Here is an 18,174-nt window from a genome sequence, read left to right as displayed (position 1 = left end):
GGGGTGGATCGAGTATCTCAGAAACTGCTGATCTCCTGGGATTTCCCTGCACAACAGTCTGAATGGTGCGAAAAACAAATAAACATCCAGTGAGCAACAGCACTGCAGGCAGAAAGGGGTTCATTTAGAGAGGTCAGAGGAGAAGGGCCTGACTGGTCGAAGCTGGCAGGAAGCAAATACCCACACGTTACAACAGTGGTATGCAGAAGAGCATCTCTGAACGCACAACGCATCAAACCACCAAGTGGATAGGCTACAACAGCAGAAGAGCAATAAGTCTAATAAATACCTAGTACTCACTGAGTGTATGTATATGCATACGCGCACACACACACACACAAACATATGTACGCGCACATACACGTGTATACACGCGTTAACGTGCCCTTTCCGCACACTCACGCACTCATGCACACTGAGGGAAAAAGCGATGCCGAAATAAACAGCCAGACGCAGGGTGGTGTGACCCCCTGACCCCCGCAGATATAGGCTAGTCCCGCAGCGCATCTGGTGGAGAGGCAGCCAGCGTTTTGCGGCAGGAAACAGTTCGTCAGCGTTCGGCATCTGCGGGTTTCCTCTCCACCACAGCGAGCGCTCAGCGTGCTGCTGTTGCCTCGGCCCGGACTCCACCCTCCGCTGCGCGGAGCAGTGACCGTTTAACGGCCGCAAGCGCCAAACTGTGGTCTCCCCTGCTCCCGCCATCAGCTCTCTGGGTCTCCCTGGTTCGGTCTGAAGCAGTACTCTGAGTTCTCTCCGTAAGGGGAGCGACATTTTCTTCTGAGAACTATTCGTGGTCCATATGCCAGCAATGGAAACGCAGCCAGGACCCGTAAGACAGTACGGTATGACACAGCACTGGAAAAAGGAGCTGTTCAATTGAATGGCAATCCGAACGCATTACAAGTTCCCAATAGTTCTGGGTGTGGATGGTTCCTGAACGGTTTTGTGCAGTGGAAAAGGGGCAAAATTTGTTCAGCATTTGGCAGCATTAATGTTTTTTATTTCTATTTTGCATTTACTGCTGCATCTGGAGTAGCTGGATATTCTGTTAACCCATTATGGACTAAGGCACCTCACAGAAAACCCATAGAAAAGGCCTAGAATCACAATGCATTTCAACGGTCATGTGATCAAATACAACGCTGATGTCACATCCGTCTGTTAAGGGAGATGTAACGCGCAGGTCACATCCGTCTGTTGATTTGTTTTGACTTCAGCTGTTGTAGGCTGCACTTGCTGAGAGAAGGGGGTGCAAGCTTGGTTTAGCTAATCCTAGCTAAGCTGATTTGCCAAAGTTGCATTATATTAGCCTGTACATTTTTGTTGCAATGAGACATGAAGAGAATGCAACATACTGGTTGGAGCTGGCAGACTCGGTATATTTATATGTAGTGGCGACATTGGCTCAGGAGGTAAGAGCAGTCGGAGGGTTGCCGGTTCCTGCCCTGGGTGTGTCGAAGTGTCCCTGAACAAGACACCTTACCTCCAATTGCTCCTGATGAGCTATATAAATGCAGACATTTACCATATATATCTTCTTGTGTTTCTAACTGAACAATTTAAAAGTGAACACCCTCTAACCTTAAACTGTTTCCTAAATGGGGATGCAGTCCACAATGTCGAATCTGTAAGCCCACTGCAGTTGCTGCATCTGCCGTCTGTGGCTTGCCAATAGTAGAGTTACAGTACATTTAACGTAGATACCTTGACATGCGGGATGGGAATCCCCATTCCAAAAACCTCAGAATTTAGCTTTCATGTAGAAAAAAAGTGAAGCCATCAGAATGCACCAGAGGCCACAATATTGACTCCTCATGGCACAATTTTCTCCCCCCTAGCAGGCTAGTTTATTTCATTTAGCTGGCTAAAATGGAGGACTCTGAGCATGGTATGTACTGGCTTCCCCCATGGCGAGTATGCCTCTCTGGTCTGTTGCCCTTGTGCCTGTCACACAGTGGTTCACTGGGTCTTTGCGATTCGGCATTTGGAATTCAATTGAAGCCATTCTGGCTCAAGGCTGTAGAAACTCTTTCTTCCCCCTGAAGTGTCCTTAAAGGCAGACTATGCAGTATATTTCTATCCTTCGCTTCGCTTTATAAGACATCTGAAGTCTTCTGAAAGTCCAGGAGTCGAAATAAACAGGAGAGGCAATAAACCAGTAGAATTTCCCAAAAATATAAGCATTTTTGTAGTGCTGTGTAGTGGGCCTCGGCTATCATGGCCAGCTGAATTTACAAAACTGAATGTAGTCGCCTTATAATGTGGCAGCTTATTATGATGTGGTAGTTAATTCATTAAGTAATGCTGGCCAGTCACTTGATTAATGGTTAGCCACCAAGGCTAATCTCTCGCAAACACAGCTCAGCACTAGAGTAACCAATCTGTGCACGTCTCTTCCTTCTGTGTTGTATTATAGAGCGTATGAGTTCAGTGTATTGGACACATGCTTTTCAGATACAGCACAGAAATAAAAAAGGCCCACGCCCAGAAGTGGCCTGAGGAGTTTTTAGAATTACAAATACAAGCAGACAAGCAAGGTTGTGCGCAGAATTGAACACAGACACAGGTCATCAGTGTATCATAGTAATGACTGAGCATGTTTGTTTTATAGTATTTTCAAGGTGGAAATCCTGCACAGTATGCCTAAGTGCTATTTGGTGTTTCATTCAAAAGAACAGTGGTGCGCACATCTGAAAGAACAATGTGGCCAAAAAGTAAAAAGATGATCTCACACTGTAATAAATACTTTCATACCCAGCCCATAGGAGCACATACCTCACCCATAGGAGCACACAGCCCATAGGAGCACATACCTCACCCATAGGAGCACATACCCAGCTCCACATAACTGTGAACTGAACTGAACTTTCATTCTGTGCTTTGCCAAGTAGTATTTGTCATGTCTTTAACGACCCCTTTGACCCCTTTGAGTCTGTGTGAGGAATAGTAACAGCTGACTATAACTGTTAACGCACCATTACATTAAGTCTGTGGTCCAGCAGCACCTCTGGAACGGTGGCAGAATGAGAACCGAAAACTGAAGGGAACTGCCAGCCAATGGGCTCCCTCGCTTGGGGCTTCTGTGGTCAGGTGACCTGGTTTTGCCACCCCGGTTGAGCAGCAGGAGCTTGTGAAAGCCCTCAGTCAGGAAGCGGTGAGGAGGGGCCTCCTCCCTCCCCCCCCCGGATGTATGTGAATATGTTTCGCCAGTTTGGATACAAAGGAGTATCCACTCCTTAGCACAAAGCGATTAGGGTTTTGTTTTGCTCAAACTTACTCAAAGCTCAAGATTATTTGTCTTTGTTTGCCTGTTTTAGTCCTCTGAAATCAAAGCACACTTATAAAAATATTTCGTAAGTGGTTGAGATGAAGTAGCTTGCTCAACTTGTATTATTGCAGTGTCTGGGTTGAGAAACAACTGTTTTGTTTTTTTGTTAGATCACCTCCCTGATTCCTGCACTGTGCTGCGGAGGTTACACTTTGCGTAGTGTGCCCTGACAAAGCGGCCATACCTGTGCAGACGTGTCTTTCTGTTTGTGTCTCAATCCCATACCTGTGCAGACGTGTCTTTCTGTTTGTGTCTCAATCCCATACCTGTGCAGACGTGTCTTTCTGTTTGTGTCTCAATCCCATACCTGTGCAGACATGTCTTTCTGTTTGTGTCTCAATCCCATACCTGTGCAGACGTGTCTTTCTGTTTGTTTCTCAATCCCATACCATCACATTGTCGGTTGCATTTTTTTCATAAGACTGTTGCAGCATTAGTCTTGTAAGAATGTTCTGGGCAATCCCGCTGTGGAGCTGTGGTGTTGGCTTTTGGGAATGCTGGGAAGTGTAGTCCTGTGAGCTTCTGTCTCTCGCGGCAGGAAGTCTGTCCGGCAGTTGTGTATGTGCTCATAACTATGTGCTGAGGGCTCTGCCTTTCCACAGATGTCTATGGTTTCCTTTATTATATGCATGCGCACACACACGCACAGGCATACAACACACCCTCACACGCACACATACACACGCATACAATGTACACACGCACTCACACATAGGCATACAACACACCCACACACACACACACACACACACACACACACACACACACACATACAACACTCGCACACACATACAACACACATGCACTCACGCACACGCGCACTCACACACACACGCGCACTCACACACACACACACACACACACACACGCATACAACACACACACACACACATCAGCACACTTGCATTTTCACCTACGTATCCCTAGTTTTCAGTGCATTCAATTCCCCACCAAAACTCCCTGGCAGTGGAACACTTCACCCCCACGTCATCTGACCGTCCTGATAAACTGCGGGTTTGGAACATGGGACCGGATTGCGCTGAATTCCGCGGTGGTTTGGCAGGTCACACTGATACGGGCGCACTCAAGGCCGCGCAGCCCTGGAGAAAACAAACGGGCAGGCTGCTGTCAGTGTGGTTCCACCTCTCCTCGGGTTATCATCCGGAAACCCGATTGGCCGTAAAAATGAGTAAACAACTTTTCTTTTCTTTTTTTTAATCCAAATTATGAGTAACCCATTCAATGAATGCCAGGCAGGAAGAATGGCACTCGCTGCAAGAATTTTAATGGCTCTCTCTCGCCTGGTGTTTGAGTGAGTCATGAGGGGATTAAGTGTGGGGCGCGTCTGTGGAAATCACAAGTGAAGAAATGACAGCTTCTACCCATAGCAGCATATACCCATAGCAATACATACTGCACCCATTGGAGCACACAGACCATAGGAGCACACAGCCCATAGGAGCACACAGCCCATAGGAGCACACAGACCATAGGGGCACGTACCCCACCCGTAGGAGCACATACCCAGCCCATAGGAGCACATACCCAGCCCATAGGATCACATACCCCACCCATAGGAGCACACAGCCCATAGGATCACATACCCCACCCATAGGAGCACGTACCCCATAGGGGCACACAACCCATAGGAGCACATACCCCACCCATAGGAGCGCATACCCAGCACCACATAACTGTGGACTGAACTGAACTTTCATTCTGTGCTTTCGCAAGTAGTATTTGTCATATCTTTAACGACCCCTTTGATTTTGCTTTTAATTTCCTGAGTGACAGAGAGAGAAAGCGAGTGATATAGGGATGGGCATAGAAGTATATAAACTGTGGTGAAGGAAGGGGGGGTAGAGCAAATGATGGAAAGACTGAGTGAGTGTGACGATGGGAAAGGGAGAGAGAGATCAAGTGTAGTGGCTGAAACTGAATTAGTGTGCATATTTGTGGAGATTAGCTGAATGCTGTGTCAGTCAGTCCCACTGCAGTGGAGGGGGGGGGGGGGGGGGGTCATGTGACATGAGTCATGGGGCTGCAGACTAACTGACCTGGTCTACGGCTGTAGGGATGTGATTTTATTTTTTATTTTTTTCCCCTTTATTTAGTCTCAACCAGAGCCAGAGGGCATGTCATACCCACACACATCAAGAGCTTGTGCCCATTCTGACCGAGAGATCTACTGATAAAGCCAAATACTAATGGAGATATACGTACGTACACACTGTGCATAAATACATACACACATACATACAGTTCAGTCTGTAAGTATTTGGACAGTGGTACAATTTGTGTTCGTTTGTTTCTGTACTCCTAAACATTAGATTTGAAATTAATCGATGAATAATGTGGTTAAAGAGCAGACTGTTTTTGGGTACTTGCATCCATACTGGGTGATCTGTGTAGGAATTGCGTCCCTCCATTTTAGGGGACCAAAAGTAATTGGACAGTTGGCTTCTCCACTGTTTCTGATTCGGTAGATGTATTCAATCGCTTCGTTAGTGCTGGGAGAAGAAAGCTTTCAGTATCTAGATTTGATTCTACCTATATGGAAAAATAAATAGGTTTATAATTTTTATTATTACATTACATTACATTATTGGCATTTGGCAGACGCTCTTATCCAGAGCGACGTACAGTTGATTAGACTAAGCAGGAGACAATCCTCCCCTGGAGCAATGCAGGAGCCCAACGGCTGTGCGGATCTTATTGTGGCTACACCGGGATTAGAACCACCAACCTTGCGTGTCCCAGTCATTTAACCTTAACCACTATGCTACAGGCCGCCCCCATTCATCTATCTATTCATGAATAGATTTGTATGTTATTCATGTTATGTTCATGGCCACTTTCATATTAGAAAGCATACATGAAATCCATGAGGGAAAATGTTGCATATATAATACAACCTGTGGATCATAAAAGGGATTTTTTTAGTTTTCCTCAGATTTAAAGTATGTTTTAACAATAATATGTACTGTATTGTACAAATAGTACATTTAATACAACAACAGTCGTTGTTATGAAACATTAAACTAATGCAATCTTGGGGTTGAAGGGCTCTTTAGGCTGTCACTCTGGTACAAATGTACATCGCAATACTAAAACAACTACTTGGCTAAAGACTTCCACACACTGAATTTTGTATGACCAGTGTATGCAGTGACCTCGGTCTTACACATTTCTCACCATACCCAGTATGTTAGCCCTTATCTTTGCTGGATACATTTACCATGACACATTTGTCAGACCTTCCTATAATCTAACATACATTTTGTATGTGTGTTTGCTGCCATATGTGTTAATCATATGATTTGTAATGTGCACATAAGAATCCTGCTCGATTTTTGTCAGACGGGTAGGCTTTTGAGTCTGTTACTGCGTTTGTCAACATGAGGACCAGAACTGTGCCAATGACGGTCAAAGGAAGCCATTATGAGGCTGAGAATTTTTTTTATAAACAGTCAGAGACATAAGCCGAACAATAGGCTTACCAAAAAAAACAAAAACTGTGGAACACTGTGAAGAAGAAAGAGAGTCGCACCTTTCCTGCTTGAGGTTTCCTGCAAAAAGTCAGCACTTCATCTTGTTTTTGATTTGACCTACTGGTCTCCTGCAATTACCTATAAGCCCATGTGTGATCTCTAGAGCAATGGGAGACAGAAAGACTCCAGTCCCCTGTGTGTTATGTCATGCACTCATGGCCTCCAATCTTGAACTCCAGTCACACGACAGCTCCTCAGGATTTTCAAATTATGGACAAAACAATATAGCTGTCACGGAAAGCGATTCCATGAAAATTGCTGTGTTGCAGGGCTAATTGGATTCCCTGGGGAAGGCAATACAGGTTCTGTTGAAGAGCGTATTTAATAAACGGTGTTGTCTAGTAAGAGACAATGGTGACCGTTTTCTGCTGTAATAGGTGTGTGTGTATGTGTGTATGTGTGTGTGTGTGTGTGTGTGTGTGTGTGTGTGTGTGTGTGTGTGTGTTTGTTTGTTTGTTTGTTTGTGTGTAGGTGTCTGTTTGCCCCTCATTCTTGTTGGTGTTTAATTGTATAATTCTAGCTGTTTACATCTCCTCAACCTTAAATGTGATTTTCCCAGAAACGTATAAGGACAATTTGATTTTTGCCGCATTGCAGGCATATATTCTTCGGGTGGGATACGGGGCCATTTGTCTCATCTGCTGACCTGAATTCAGGAGAAATGGTTTCTTAAGTTCACTGTCCTACACAGTTACTGCATTTATCAGCCTAGAGGATCGCAGTTTTTTTTCCATTCAGGATCTTCATTCTCTGTTTGTTTTAAACAATTTTTGTGCTGATATCAATCTAATTTTCGCACAACACATCAGTTTCTTCCTGTTTCCAATCTGCCTTTTAACTGATCACTGGCTCTCTGTGTCCCAAATGTTTTTGGCAGATTGCGTGTGAACCCGCTCAATCATCCCCTCAGTATTCGATTCCAATATTCTCTCTCGAGTCTCAGTTCTCACTACTCTAACTGTGTCTTCAGTGTAAGACAGAGGAACTAAAAGAGAGTAAGAGAAGTGAACAATGAGACTCCTTACCCTCCCCTTACTCTGGGTTTACTCCATGTCTTCGTTAATTTCCCTTTCTAGTGAGTGCTTACTTCCCTTGTTTCCCCTGTTTTGAGTCTCTGTGTTAATTTCCCCTGTTTTGAGTCTGTGTGTTAATTTCCCCTGTTTTGAGTCTCAGTGTTAATTTCCCTTGTTTTGAGTCTCGGTGTTAATTTCCCTTGTTTTGAGTCTCGGTGTTAATTTCCCTTCTTTTGAGTCTGTGTTAATTTCCCCTGTTTTGAGTCCCTGTGTTAATTTCCCTAGTTTTGAGTCTCAGTGTTAATTTCCCTTCTTTTGAGTCTGTTAATTTCCCCTGTTTTGAGTCTCTGTGTTAATTTCCCTAGTTTTGAGTCTCAGTGTTAATTTCCCTTGTTTTGAGTCAGTGCTCATTTCCCTTGTTTTGAGTCTCAGTGTTAATTTCCCTTCTTTTGAGTCTGTGTTAATTTCCCCTGTTTTGAGTCTCCGTGTTAATTCCCTTGTTTTGAGTCTCAGTGTTAATTTCCCTTGTTTTGAGTCAGTGCTCATTTCCCTTGTTTTGAGTCTCAGTGTTAATTTCCCTTCTTTTGAGTCTCAGTGTTAATTTTCCTTCTTTTGAGTCTGTTAATTTCCCTTGTTTTGAGTCTCTGTGTTAATTTCCCCTGTTTTGAGTCTCAGTGTTAATTTCCCTTGTTTTGAGTCAGTGCTCATTTCCCCTGTTTTGAGTCTCTGTGTTAATTCCCTTGTTTTGAGTCTCAGTGTTAATTTCCCTTGTTTTGAGTCAGTGCTCATTTCCCTTGTTTTGAGTCTCAGTGTTAATTTCCCTTCTTTTGAGTCTCAGTGTTAATTTTCCTTCTTTTGAGTCTGTTAATTTCCCTTGTTTTGAGTCTCTGTGTTAATTTCCCCTGTTTTGAGTCTCAGTGTTAATTTCCCTTGTTTTGAGTCAGTGCTCATTTCCCTTGTTTTGAGTCTCAGTGTTAATTTCCCTTGTTTTGAGTCTCTGTGTTAATTTCCCCTGTTTTGAGTCTCAGTGTTAATTTCCCTTGTTTTGAGTCTCTGTGTTAATTTCCCCTGTTTTGAGTCTCAGTGTTAATTCCCTTGTTTTGAGTCTCAGTGTTAATTTCCCTTGTTTTGAGTCAGTGCTCATTTCCCTTGTTTTGAGTCTCAGTGTTAATTTCCCTTCTTTTGAGTCTCAGTGTTAATTTTCCTTCTTTTGAGTCTGTGTTAATTTCCCCTGTTTTGAGTCTGTGTTAATTTCCCCTGTTTTGAGTCTCAGTGTTAATTTCCCTTGTTTTGAGTCTCAGTGTTAATTTCCCTTCTTTTGAGTCTGTGTTAATTTCCCCTGTTTTGAGTCTCAGTGTTAATTCCCTTGTTTTGAGTCTCAGTGTTAATTTCCCTTGTTTTGAGTCAGTGCTCATTTCCCTTGTTTTCAGTCTCAGTGTTAATTCCCTTGTTTTGAGTCTCAGTGTTAATTTCCCTTGTTTTGAGTCTCAGTGTTAATTTCCCTTGTTTTGAGTCTCAGTGTTCATTTCCCTTGTTTTGAGTCTGTGTTAATTTCCCTTGTTTTGAGTCAGTGCTCATTTCCCTTGTTTTGAGTCTCAGTGTTAATTTCCCTTGTTTTGAGTCTCAGTGTTAATTTCCCTTGTTTTGAGTCTGTGTTCATTTCCCTTGTTTTGAGTCTGTGTTCATGTCCCTTGTTTTGAGTCTGTGTTCATGTCCCTGGTTTTGAGTCTCAGTGCTCATTTCCCTGGTTTTGAGACTCAGTGCTCATGTCCCTGGTTTTGAGTCTCAGTTCACTCTCCTGTCCTCCTCTCTCCCTCTCCAGGCGGCGTGGGCATCGCTGCCACCCAGCTGTGTCACACGGTGAAGGACGTGACCGTGTTCGGCACGGCGTCTGCCAGCAAGCACGAGACCATCAGTGAGGGAGGGGTCACGCACCCCATCGACTACCGCACGCGGGACTACGTGGAGGAGGTCCGAAAGATCAGCCCCAAAGGTCAGGGCGGCTCATTTCCGAGTAACATTTTCATCATAAAGTTGACGTACAATCGCCAAAACATTGATGACCCACTGGTGGAGGATGCTGTGAATTGCAGGGATTATTGAAGCGATTATTGAAGCGATTGAGGTCACAACGGTTGCTCGTAGTCTACATAAATTGATATAATGAATAAAAATACAATTGTGGCGAACTGGAGGAATATCTTATACGTCTCAATAATGAAAACAAAAAATGATGTATTTAGTTTCTGTTTGCTTGTTTCATTGCTATATTCTGCCCTTTTCCCACATGGAATACAATGGGACAGGCTTAACGCTGAATAAAGTTTAATGTGTGCAGGAAGAGGTATGGGAAGTTGAGTGTCAGGTCGGGTGTTGGGAATTTGCAAAAACAATGATGATAATTATAAATGAATAAAGCAGAGGGAAGGGGGGGGGGCTTCCTGGAGGTGGGGGGCTACTGGGGACACAGACACTGAAACAATTGGTCGTTTGTTTAAGGAAAATATTTTTGGTATTAATACATTATTCATTATGTTAAGGAGGTCCTTCAAAGAGGGGCAATTTGTAGCGTATTTGCAGAAACTAAATGATTGTGAAACAATTGTAATTATAATTGTAATTATGTTTCTTTAGTCTTGCCATTCTTGCATGAAAGCAGTGTTTTTACGCGGCAACATCCCGAGATTCATCCCCTGCAACTTTTAAAAGGAGGGAAATGACATTTCCAAAGCACTGTGTACTAAACGGCCGTCTCCGGGATTTATTTGCGTTTGGACGCGAACGTATTTCCAAGCGCACAACAACCCTTTTGCCTCTAAATCTCTGCGTCTGAGCTGGATGTGATTACGTTCAGAGGCTAATCTGGGAGCTCTGTCCACCAGAGCTCTCCGTTGCTAAAGCAGAGTCTCTAACTCAAACAAAGGGCGGCGGCGATGTGTCACAGTCTTTTGATCAATGGCCGGCAGACAGCTGGCTAGTGCGGCCCTGCTCTACAGAGTCGTCCTGATTGGTTAAAACCTGGGCTGACCTCTTTACTTCTCCGAGAACAATTAAATCCTCAACTTTGAGCGGGTTCTGAAAGTCTTGAGAATTAGACGGTTCTGTCTGAGTTCTGAGTGGTTTTGCGATATCGAGCTTCAAAGATTGGGCTCCAAGCAGATACTACATTTTACATTTTTCCATACTTGTAAACACTGTTTTTGTATAAATCTTCACACATGTATTTAGTGCCCTATAGACAACAAAAATGTCACTTAAACCTTATCATTCTCAGCTCACGAAATATGCAGTGGTTGACCTCTCTCTCTGTCCCTCTCTCTGTCTCTTTCTCTCTCAGGTTTGGATATTGTACTGGATCCGTTGGGAGGCTCCGACACCCACAAGGGTTATAACCTGCTAAAGCCCATGGGGAAGCTTGTCACTTACGGTGAGAGACAGGATACAACAGCTGCTCTGCCCCACACTCCACAGCTAGCTGGTTCACACAGTGGGGCCGACATGGTTTCTTTCTTTTTTTTAATACAGTGGAAAGATGAAATGATACCCTGGAAAAGTGTTCAGTTGCCCCAAAGATTATTTTTTGTATTGTTCATTTTTAAAATTGCTGTAAAGACAAATTCTCAGAGAACCATCCTTAGTAAATGCTTAGTAGATATGTTATGAAGCATGCCGACAGTCGTTAGAGCACAGTGATGGCTTTGTACTGAAATAGGCCATCCACCCGGGGTCACTGTGTGCCAGAGAGCTGCGCGGTTTTCATCTTAAGACGGGGCAGCTTGTAGCGTAGTGGCGAAGGTACATGAGTGGGAACTGCAAGGTCAGTGGCTCGATCCCCGGTGTAGCCACGATAACACACAGCTGTTGGGCCCTTAACCCAACATTGCTCCTCGGGGGGGGACTGTCTCCTGCTTAGTCTAATGAACTGTAAGTTGCCCTGGATAAAAGCATCAGCTAATGTAATGTAAAACAAGCAACCAATTTTGATCCAAGGAGGCAGGTGAAGTGAGTTGAGGCTGCTTTTTTTAGGATAATTCTGGGCTTGTTAACGCTTGTTACTAAAACCGGCAAACTGTGTCACCTCGGTGCCTTATGCTGTTGTTCAGCCTGCTGACCGAGCTCACGGTTTTCAGCGGTGTGTGAGAACGCGCTTGGGTAAGGTGTTAGCCCTGCCGGAAAAAAAACAAAAAACGGCTCAAGCTAGGTTTTGAAACAGCCGGCAGCTGATTGACCGGTTCAGACCAGCTCCACGCTCAACGCGGTTTGACCACCTCCAGCTATGTTTCGAACCAGCCTGGTAATTTTGAGCCGCTCGTAGCCGAGTTCTGCAGCAGGGGACGGTTAAAGATGTGAGGCGAGAGAGAGGGTGTGCGTGCGGCGGGTCCCGTGAGGCTGCGCCTCCCAAACGGGGGTCACATCCCGGCGCGGCGGGAAAAAAACGCGGCCGTCACCCCTTCTCGCCCCCGCGCTTTATCAGAAGTATGCGCGTGCGAACAATGGCCGTTCTGTCCGTCCCGTCCCCCCCCCCCCGGACCTGGAATGTATCTGAATGTAGCGGCGGGGCTCTTCAGCTCACTGGGCCCCGCTCTGTGAGTCGCCTTTGTCCCCGTCCGCTGGGGGAGAGGAGGAGGAGGGGGGACAGGCTGGAGGGAGGGAGGGAGGGAGGGAGAGAGGGAGAGATACGCGGGTTAGAGGGAATGCGGGGTCACAGAAAGAACGAGGGGAAAAGAGTCGGAAGAGAAGAAGCGCCGAGCGAGAGATGCGTTTGGGCGAGGAGAAGAGGGAAATGTTACGCGTTTATCTCTCTGCCTCTATTTATACAGGGAAGGTTGACTGGGCGTGAAGGCCCTGTTAATCCACAACCCCCCATCCCCCAAGTAGACTAACCTGCATGTCTTTGGATTCAAGATGGGGCTCGATTGAGTTGTAGATGAAACCTGAAATTTGCCAAATTGCTGCAGTCCAATTCTGCCACCCCCCCCCAAATCAGAAGAACCGGCAGTAGTACAGCAGGCTGAATTAGCAACCGCTACAAAACGTCAACAAAAACCGATAATGATGAGTAAGACTTAACAGGTGCTGTTTTCTCTGCCATGTTTGTGTTTATTGAACTGTTCTTCTCTGCATCCCACCAGAAGGTCATCATGTGCATGGAGTAACCTTCCCGTTTTTCAGGAATTGTGTGTTGGGCTTTGTCCTGGTTTCGCAATTCTCCTAAAGTTAGGCGTATGGTGCTGTGTATGTAGGTGTATCAAGAGACCCGATAATGAATTGCGCTGCGTTTATTAGTGTATGTACGGCACTGTAGCTCCTTAAGCTAAGCTAAAGCGTGTGTTAGATAGATTCAGCTATACGTACACACACGCTTAAGGACATTGCAGAAATTGCAGGGAAATCCTTGTGTGAAACGGTTTTAGAAAACGCATTGAGCAGAGCCAATCCGTGCATCTATTTGAGTGTGAAAACGGCTCTGCTTGGCTTTGGACAAAGAGCAGGGAACCAAGGCAACCGACGGACCCGGGCCCAAATCAGAGCCAGGTGGCCCCGAGTCGGAGACTGACATCATCAGACATGACCCGCAATTATACACGCATCGACTGTGAACATTTCAGTCCGCAATTACACACGCATCGACTGTGAACATTTCAGTCCGCAATTACACACGCATCGACTGTGAACATTTCAGTCCGCAATTACACGCATCGACTGTGAACATTTCAGTCCGCAATTACACACGCATCGACTGTGAACATTTCAGTCCGCAATTACACACGCATCGACTGAACATTTCAGTCCGCAATTACACACGCATTGACTGAACATTTCAGTCCGCAATTACACACGCATCGACTGTGAACATTTCAGTCCGCAATTACACACGCGTCGACTGTGAACATTTCAGTCCGCAATTACACACGCATCGACTGTGAACATTTCAGTCCGCAATTACACACGCATCAACTGTGAACATTTGATATACCTCAAGAAATCCACCACGTTGGTTATGTCAATTGCGGTTTGACTGCGCAAAATCAGAGGTGAATTGGATTTGTCCTGGTCCATTGCGTCGAAGTCGTGTCTGGAGGTAGTCTGGTCAGATTCTGTCAGTATTGGATTTGATTTGAAATATTCAGGCGTGTTATCTTCTCCTATGATGTTCTACTGTCATATAGCATGAATCCCTTGTATATTCAGGAGACACTCCATAGCTGGTTATAAGATCTTATGATGGAATAATACACACCTAGGAAGAACATAGCCTCAGCCTACAACACACACAACCAGATAAACGGCGCGTTATGAATCGTGTGAACAAACGACAACGCGGTGTGAACCCTGCTGAAAAAAAACAGCTCGAGCTAGGTTTTGAAACAGCTGGTAACAGTTCTGATCCATACTCAACATAGTTTAACCAGCTCAAGCTACGTTATTTAAGCTGGTCAGAGCTGGATTTTACACCAAGGGCAGATGAAAATCTAAGCAGGCGGGGAACATGTTCAGTTCATTACGTTAACTTGCATTACTGGCATTTTTAGGATGTTTTTATCCAAAGCAGCTTCCAACACCTACGGGATGTGCAGACGTGGGACTGCAGAGCAGCTGTGCGCTCGAGGGGGGAAGCACACCCCTGAGAGACAGACGGTGATGTGCGGAGCTGGACACGTGTCAGCCACAGCTACCCTGTCAGGCTTTACCCAATAGAGCTTTAGAAACAAAACCCCAGAGGCAGGACTCGCCAAAGGGTGTAACTTTAGTGTGACTATTGGGGGGGGGGGGGGGGGGATTGAAATGCGTAGACCCCAAGAACTACAACATCTGTGACGGAAGGGGGACCCAGCTGTGGTCATTTGAAAATGCATTTCTGGCTTATTGTACTGGGGAAATAATTCAGACTACTTATTACAGGAAGCAGTCTTTATTACAGTATCTGAACGTATTTTTCTCACCATAATGCAATATTTTTGGGGAGGGTTATTTGGGCGGTTTTGTAATATTGGGGCGGGTGGGGGGGGGGGGGGTGTACCCCCATAAATGACTTCACAAGCCCCGACTTTGTGCTAAAGAGGGTGCGGGTTTGGGGGAACCCCACCATGAAGTCGTTCTGAGAGGCTTTAAGGCTGGACGGTGCTCCATCTCGTTTACAGGTGCCGCCAACGTTCTGACCGGCCAGAGGAAGAACCTGCTGGCCATGGCTAAGACCTGGTACAACCAGTTCTCGGTCAACGCGTTCAGCCTCATGCACTCCAATAAGTCCATGTGCGGCTACCACCTGGGCCACCTGGATGGAGAGTTCGAGCTCATCTCCCAGGTGGTGGCCAAACTGCTGGACCTCCACGCGCAAGGCAAGATCAAACCCAAGGTGGACTCTACCTGGCACTTTGAGCAGGTGAGTGTGGGGCTGGAGTGTGTGTGTGTGTGTGTGTGTGTGTGTGTGTGTGTGTGTGTGTGTGTGTGTGCTCGTGGTTACTCCATGCACTGTGTTCCATACTCGGCATGACTGTATCTTTGTAAAAAGGTCGTTCACACTGCGGCATTTTCTATTGTGTTTTATTAGTGTTTTTTCGATAAACGTTTTTTACATCACGTCGACATTTCTTTCTTTGATTCCAGCTTCCTCAAGTTACTTGCGCCATTGGAAATAGGGAACCGAGCCTGTGTTTAAACATCCTATTTTGAAATATAACGGAGTAATATCCATGCGCACAACACGCATTAAAACTGAAACACCAAAAAGGGCTAGAAAGTGACCTGTCCCTCACTAGCCGTCACTAGCCTAAGCAGCCAAGCGGAGATACAGATGAGTCCTCCCCCCTCTGTCTGTCTCTCTTACTCTCTTGTTACCATGGTGATCTCCTCAAGCTGCTCCTGTCTGTTGAATAGGTAGATGGACGTTGTCAGTATTGCAAAAAGTTTGTTTCTCCAAAAAAAAAAAAAAGAATACTGAGTAACAGTAACCTATTTCCCTGCACAACGTGTGTGTAATATAGGTTACAGATTTGTATTGCAACATAATGTAAATACGATTTTTGTGTGGTATTATGCAACTTACAAGAAAGACTTCTGCTATTATCCTATAAAGGCTCACTCGATTACGCACTTGTGATAAACACACGCACACACACACACACACACACACACACATTGTTTCCTTCAGTAGAGCTCCTGTTGCTGTCACTCCACTCACTGTATACGTATCTAACCGGCGTCAGGGACCTGCTTCAGGGATTCGTTGTTGCTAGGAGATAGTCCGCCGTTGCCGTGGCATTGGTTGCTAGGTGGTGTGTCTGATTGGGGGTGGGAGATTGAGCTGTCTAGAGAAGCTGGGGTTGCATGGAACCCCAGTGTTCTGCCAGCGTACTGAAGGGGTCTCAACAGTAACCAGCAAGAATGTTGTCTAAATTCAATCATTCACTCACTCACTCACTCACTCACTCACGTATTCACTCTCACTCTCACTCTGTCACTGTCACCATCTCACTCCTTCTGCTTCTGTTTTCATCCACTCACACATTTACTCTGTCACAACATCCTATGACTGTAACCTTCTACTCATTATTTTCACTCTTTTATGCAGAAAAACTCACTCTCACTCACTCACTCACTCACTCACACACTCACACACTCACTCACTTACACACTCACTCACTCACTCACTCACTCATGTAGAACTCCTCATCCTGAGAGGGAACAGACCCGTTAACACGGTCACACTCACTCACTCACTCACACACTCACTCACTCACTCACTCACTCACTCACTCACTCACACACTCACACACACACTCACTCACACACTCACACACTCACACACTCACTCACTCACTCACTCACTCACTCACTCACGTAGAACTCTTCATCCTGAGAGGGAACAGACCCGTTAACACGGTCACACTCACTCACTCACACACTCACACACTCACTCACTCACTCACTCACTCACTCACACACTCACACACTCACTCACACACTCACTCACTCACTCACTCACACACTCACACACTCACTCACTCACTCACTCACTCACTCACACACTCACACACTCACTCATACACTCACTCACTCACTCTCTTATCTTGCTGCACCCCCCCTAGGCAGAGGTGCTGATAGGTCGCATGGTAGTTGAAGGTGATTGAAGTGTGCTTGTGTGTAGCTGGGACATCTGGCAGTAGCATAATGTTAGTGTTGTGCTATACTGTTAATTCTTTCTTTCTAATAATGAAATGGTAGGCAGCAGTGGAGGCTAATTGTAAAATGAAACTGATGTGTGATGGAATCCATCGGGCAGCTGACTTTTGGACATATGCGATTCTCCTGCAGGGCAGGGATTCGATCCCCCCGCATGGTGCTTTCTCTGCCTGTTACCCTCTCTGCCTTCCCCCTGTTTCCCTCTCTGCCTTTTGCCTGTCTGACTTTTCAGGTGGACTTTTCAGCTTTTTAAAAAATGGATTAAAACGGATTCACCAAAATTAGATGGAAATAATTATTACAAATGAATAATGATTGCCCATTTCAGTATCATTTTTTTATTCTGTGTGATGCATGCTTGGTGTAACCTTGAATCCATATGAAGTGTATGAGACTTTATCCATTGACGTAGTTGTTTGGAATGGACAATTATCCTTCTGCTTTCTGCACAGTATTTGGAATTCTGCCCCTGTCCCAGAACTTTCCTAGTGCCATTGCGGTGTTGTTTTCTTGCGCAAATCATTTGTAACTGACAAGTCAGAAAAAGCACTTAGGGGAAATTGTCCACTAGATTAAATAAATCCAGTAACTTTAATTTAAAAAATAAATAAATAAAAAATGTTTTGATACATTGACTGCTTATTGTTTTGACTGCAGTGTGTGCCTGTTGAGTCAGTGTTCAATTTTTTTGTTGTTATCGTTTACAAGGCTTTTGCCATGTTCTGTGATTAATGTGAGCTTTGTCTCTAAACCCTTTTCGTACAATTAATCCCTGAGCTCAAGGACAGTATATCTTTTGCTTTTTTTAAAAGAACAAAGAATGTTCAGTTCTGACAGTAGTGCTCAAGCAGGTTCAGGAGCTGCTGAAGCCCCTGTGCTGTGGGCCACAGCAGGACCCGATCGTCTGCATAGGGAAGAAATGTAACTTCTGTGTTGTTTAGGGCGTGGCCTGGGGCCGCAGATTGTTCCAGAAAAAAAATAATAATAATAATTTCATTATGTCATACTCTTTACACCACTTTGGTTAATTTTATAGCATATGGGCAGGGTAGGTTGATATAAGCCCCATGATTTCAGATTTTAGGGACACAGAACTTGT

At 45.1% G+C, this 18,174-nt stretch overlaps 1 protein-coding gene across 2 annotated transcripts in view; it reads left to right on the top strand.

Annotated features, from left to right (window-relative positions):
- Positions 1-18,174, top strand: part of LOC133114325 (synaptic vesicle membrane protein VAT-1 homolog) — a 37,890-nt gene that overhangs the window by 12,885 nt on the left and 6,831 nt on the right. For both annotated transcript variants that reach the window (XR_009705545.1, XM_061223611.1), the window contains exons 3-5: positions 9,715-9,885; positions 11,230-11,319; positions 15,035-15,276. Coding sequence is in view for 1 of the 2 variants with exons in the window: in XM_061223611.1 (XP_061079595.1) it covers positions 9,715-9,885; positions 11,230-11,319; positions 15,035-15,276 (503 nt within the window). In the remaining variant the exon portion in view is untranslated. The remainder of the gene's footprint in view (positions 1-9,714; positions 9,886-11,229; positions 11,320-15,034; positions 15,277-18,174) is intronic.

Source organism: Conger conger, chromosome 16 (genome assembly GCF_963514075.1).
Source record: "Conger conger chromosome 16, fConCon1.1, whole genome shotgun sequence".
Taxonomy (NCBI): Eukaryota; Metazoa; Chordata; class Actinopteri; order Anguilliformes; family Congridae; genus Conger; species Conger conger.
The sequence above is the reverse complement of the archived record's forward strand: the minus strand, read 5'-3'. Positions and strand labels throughout refer to the sequence as shown.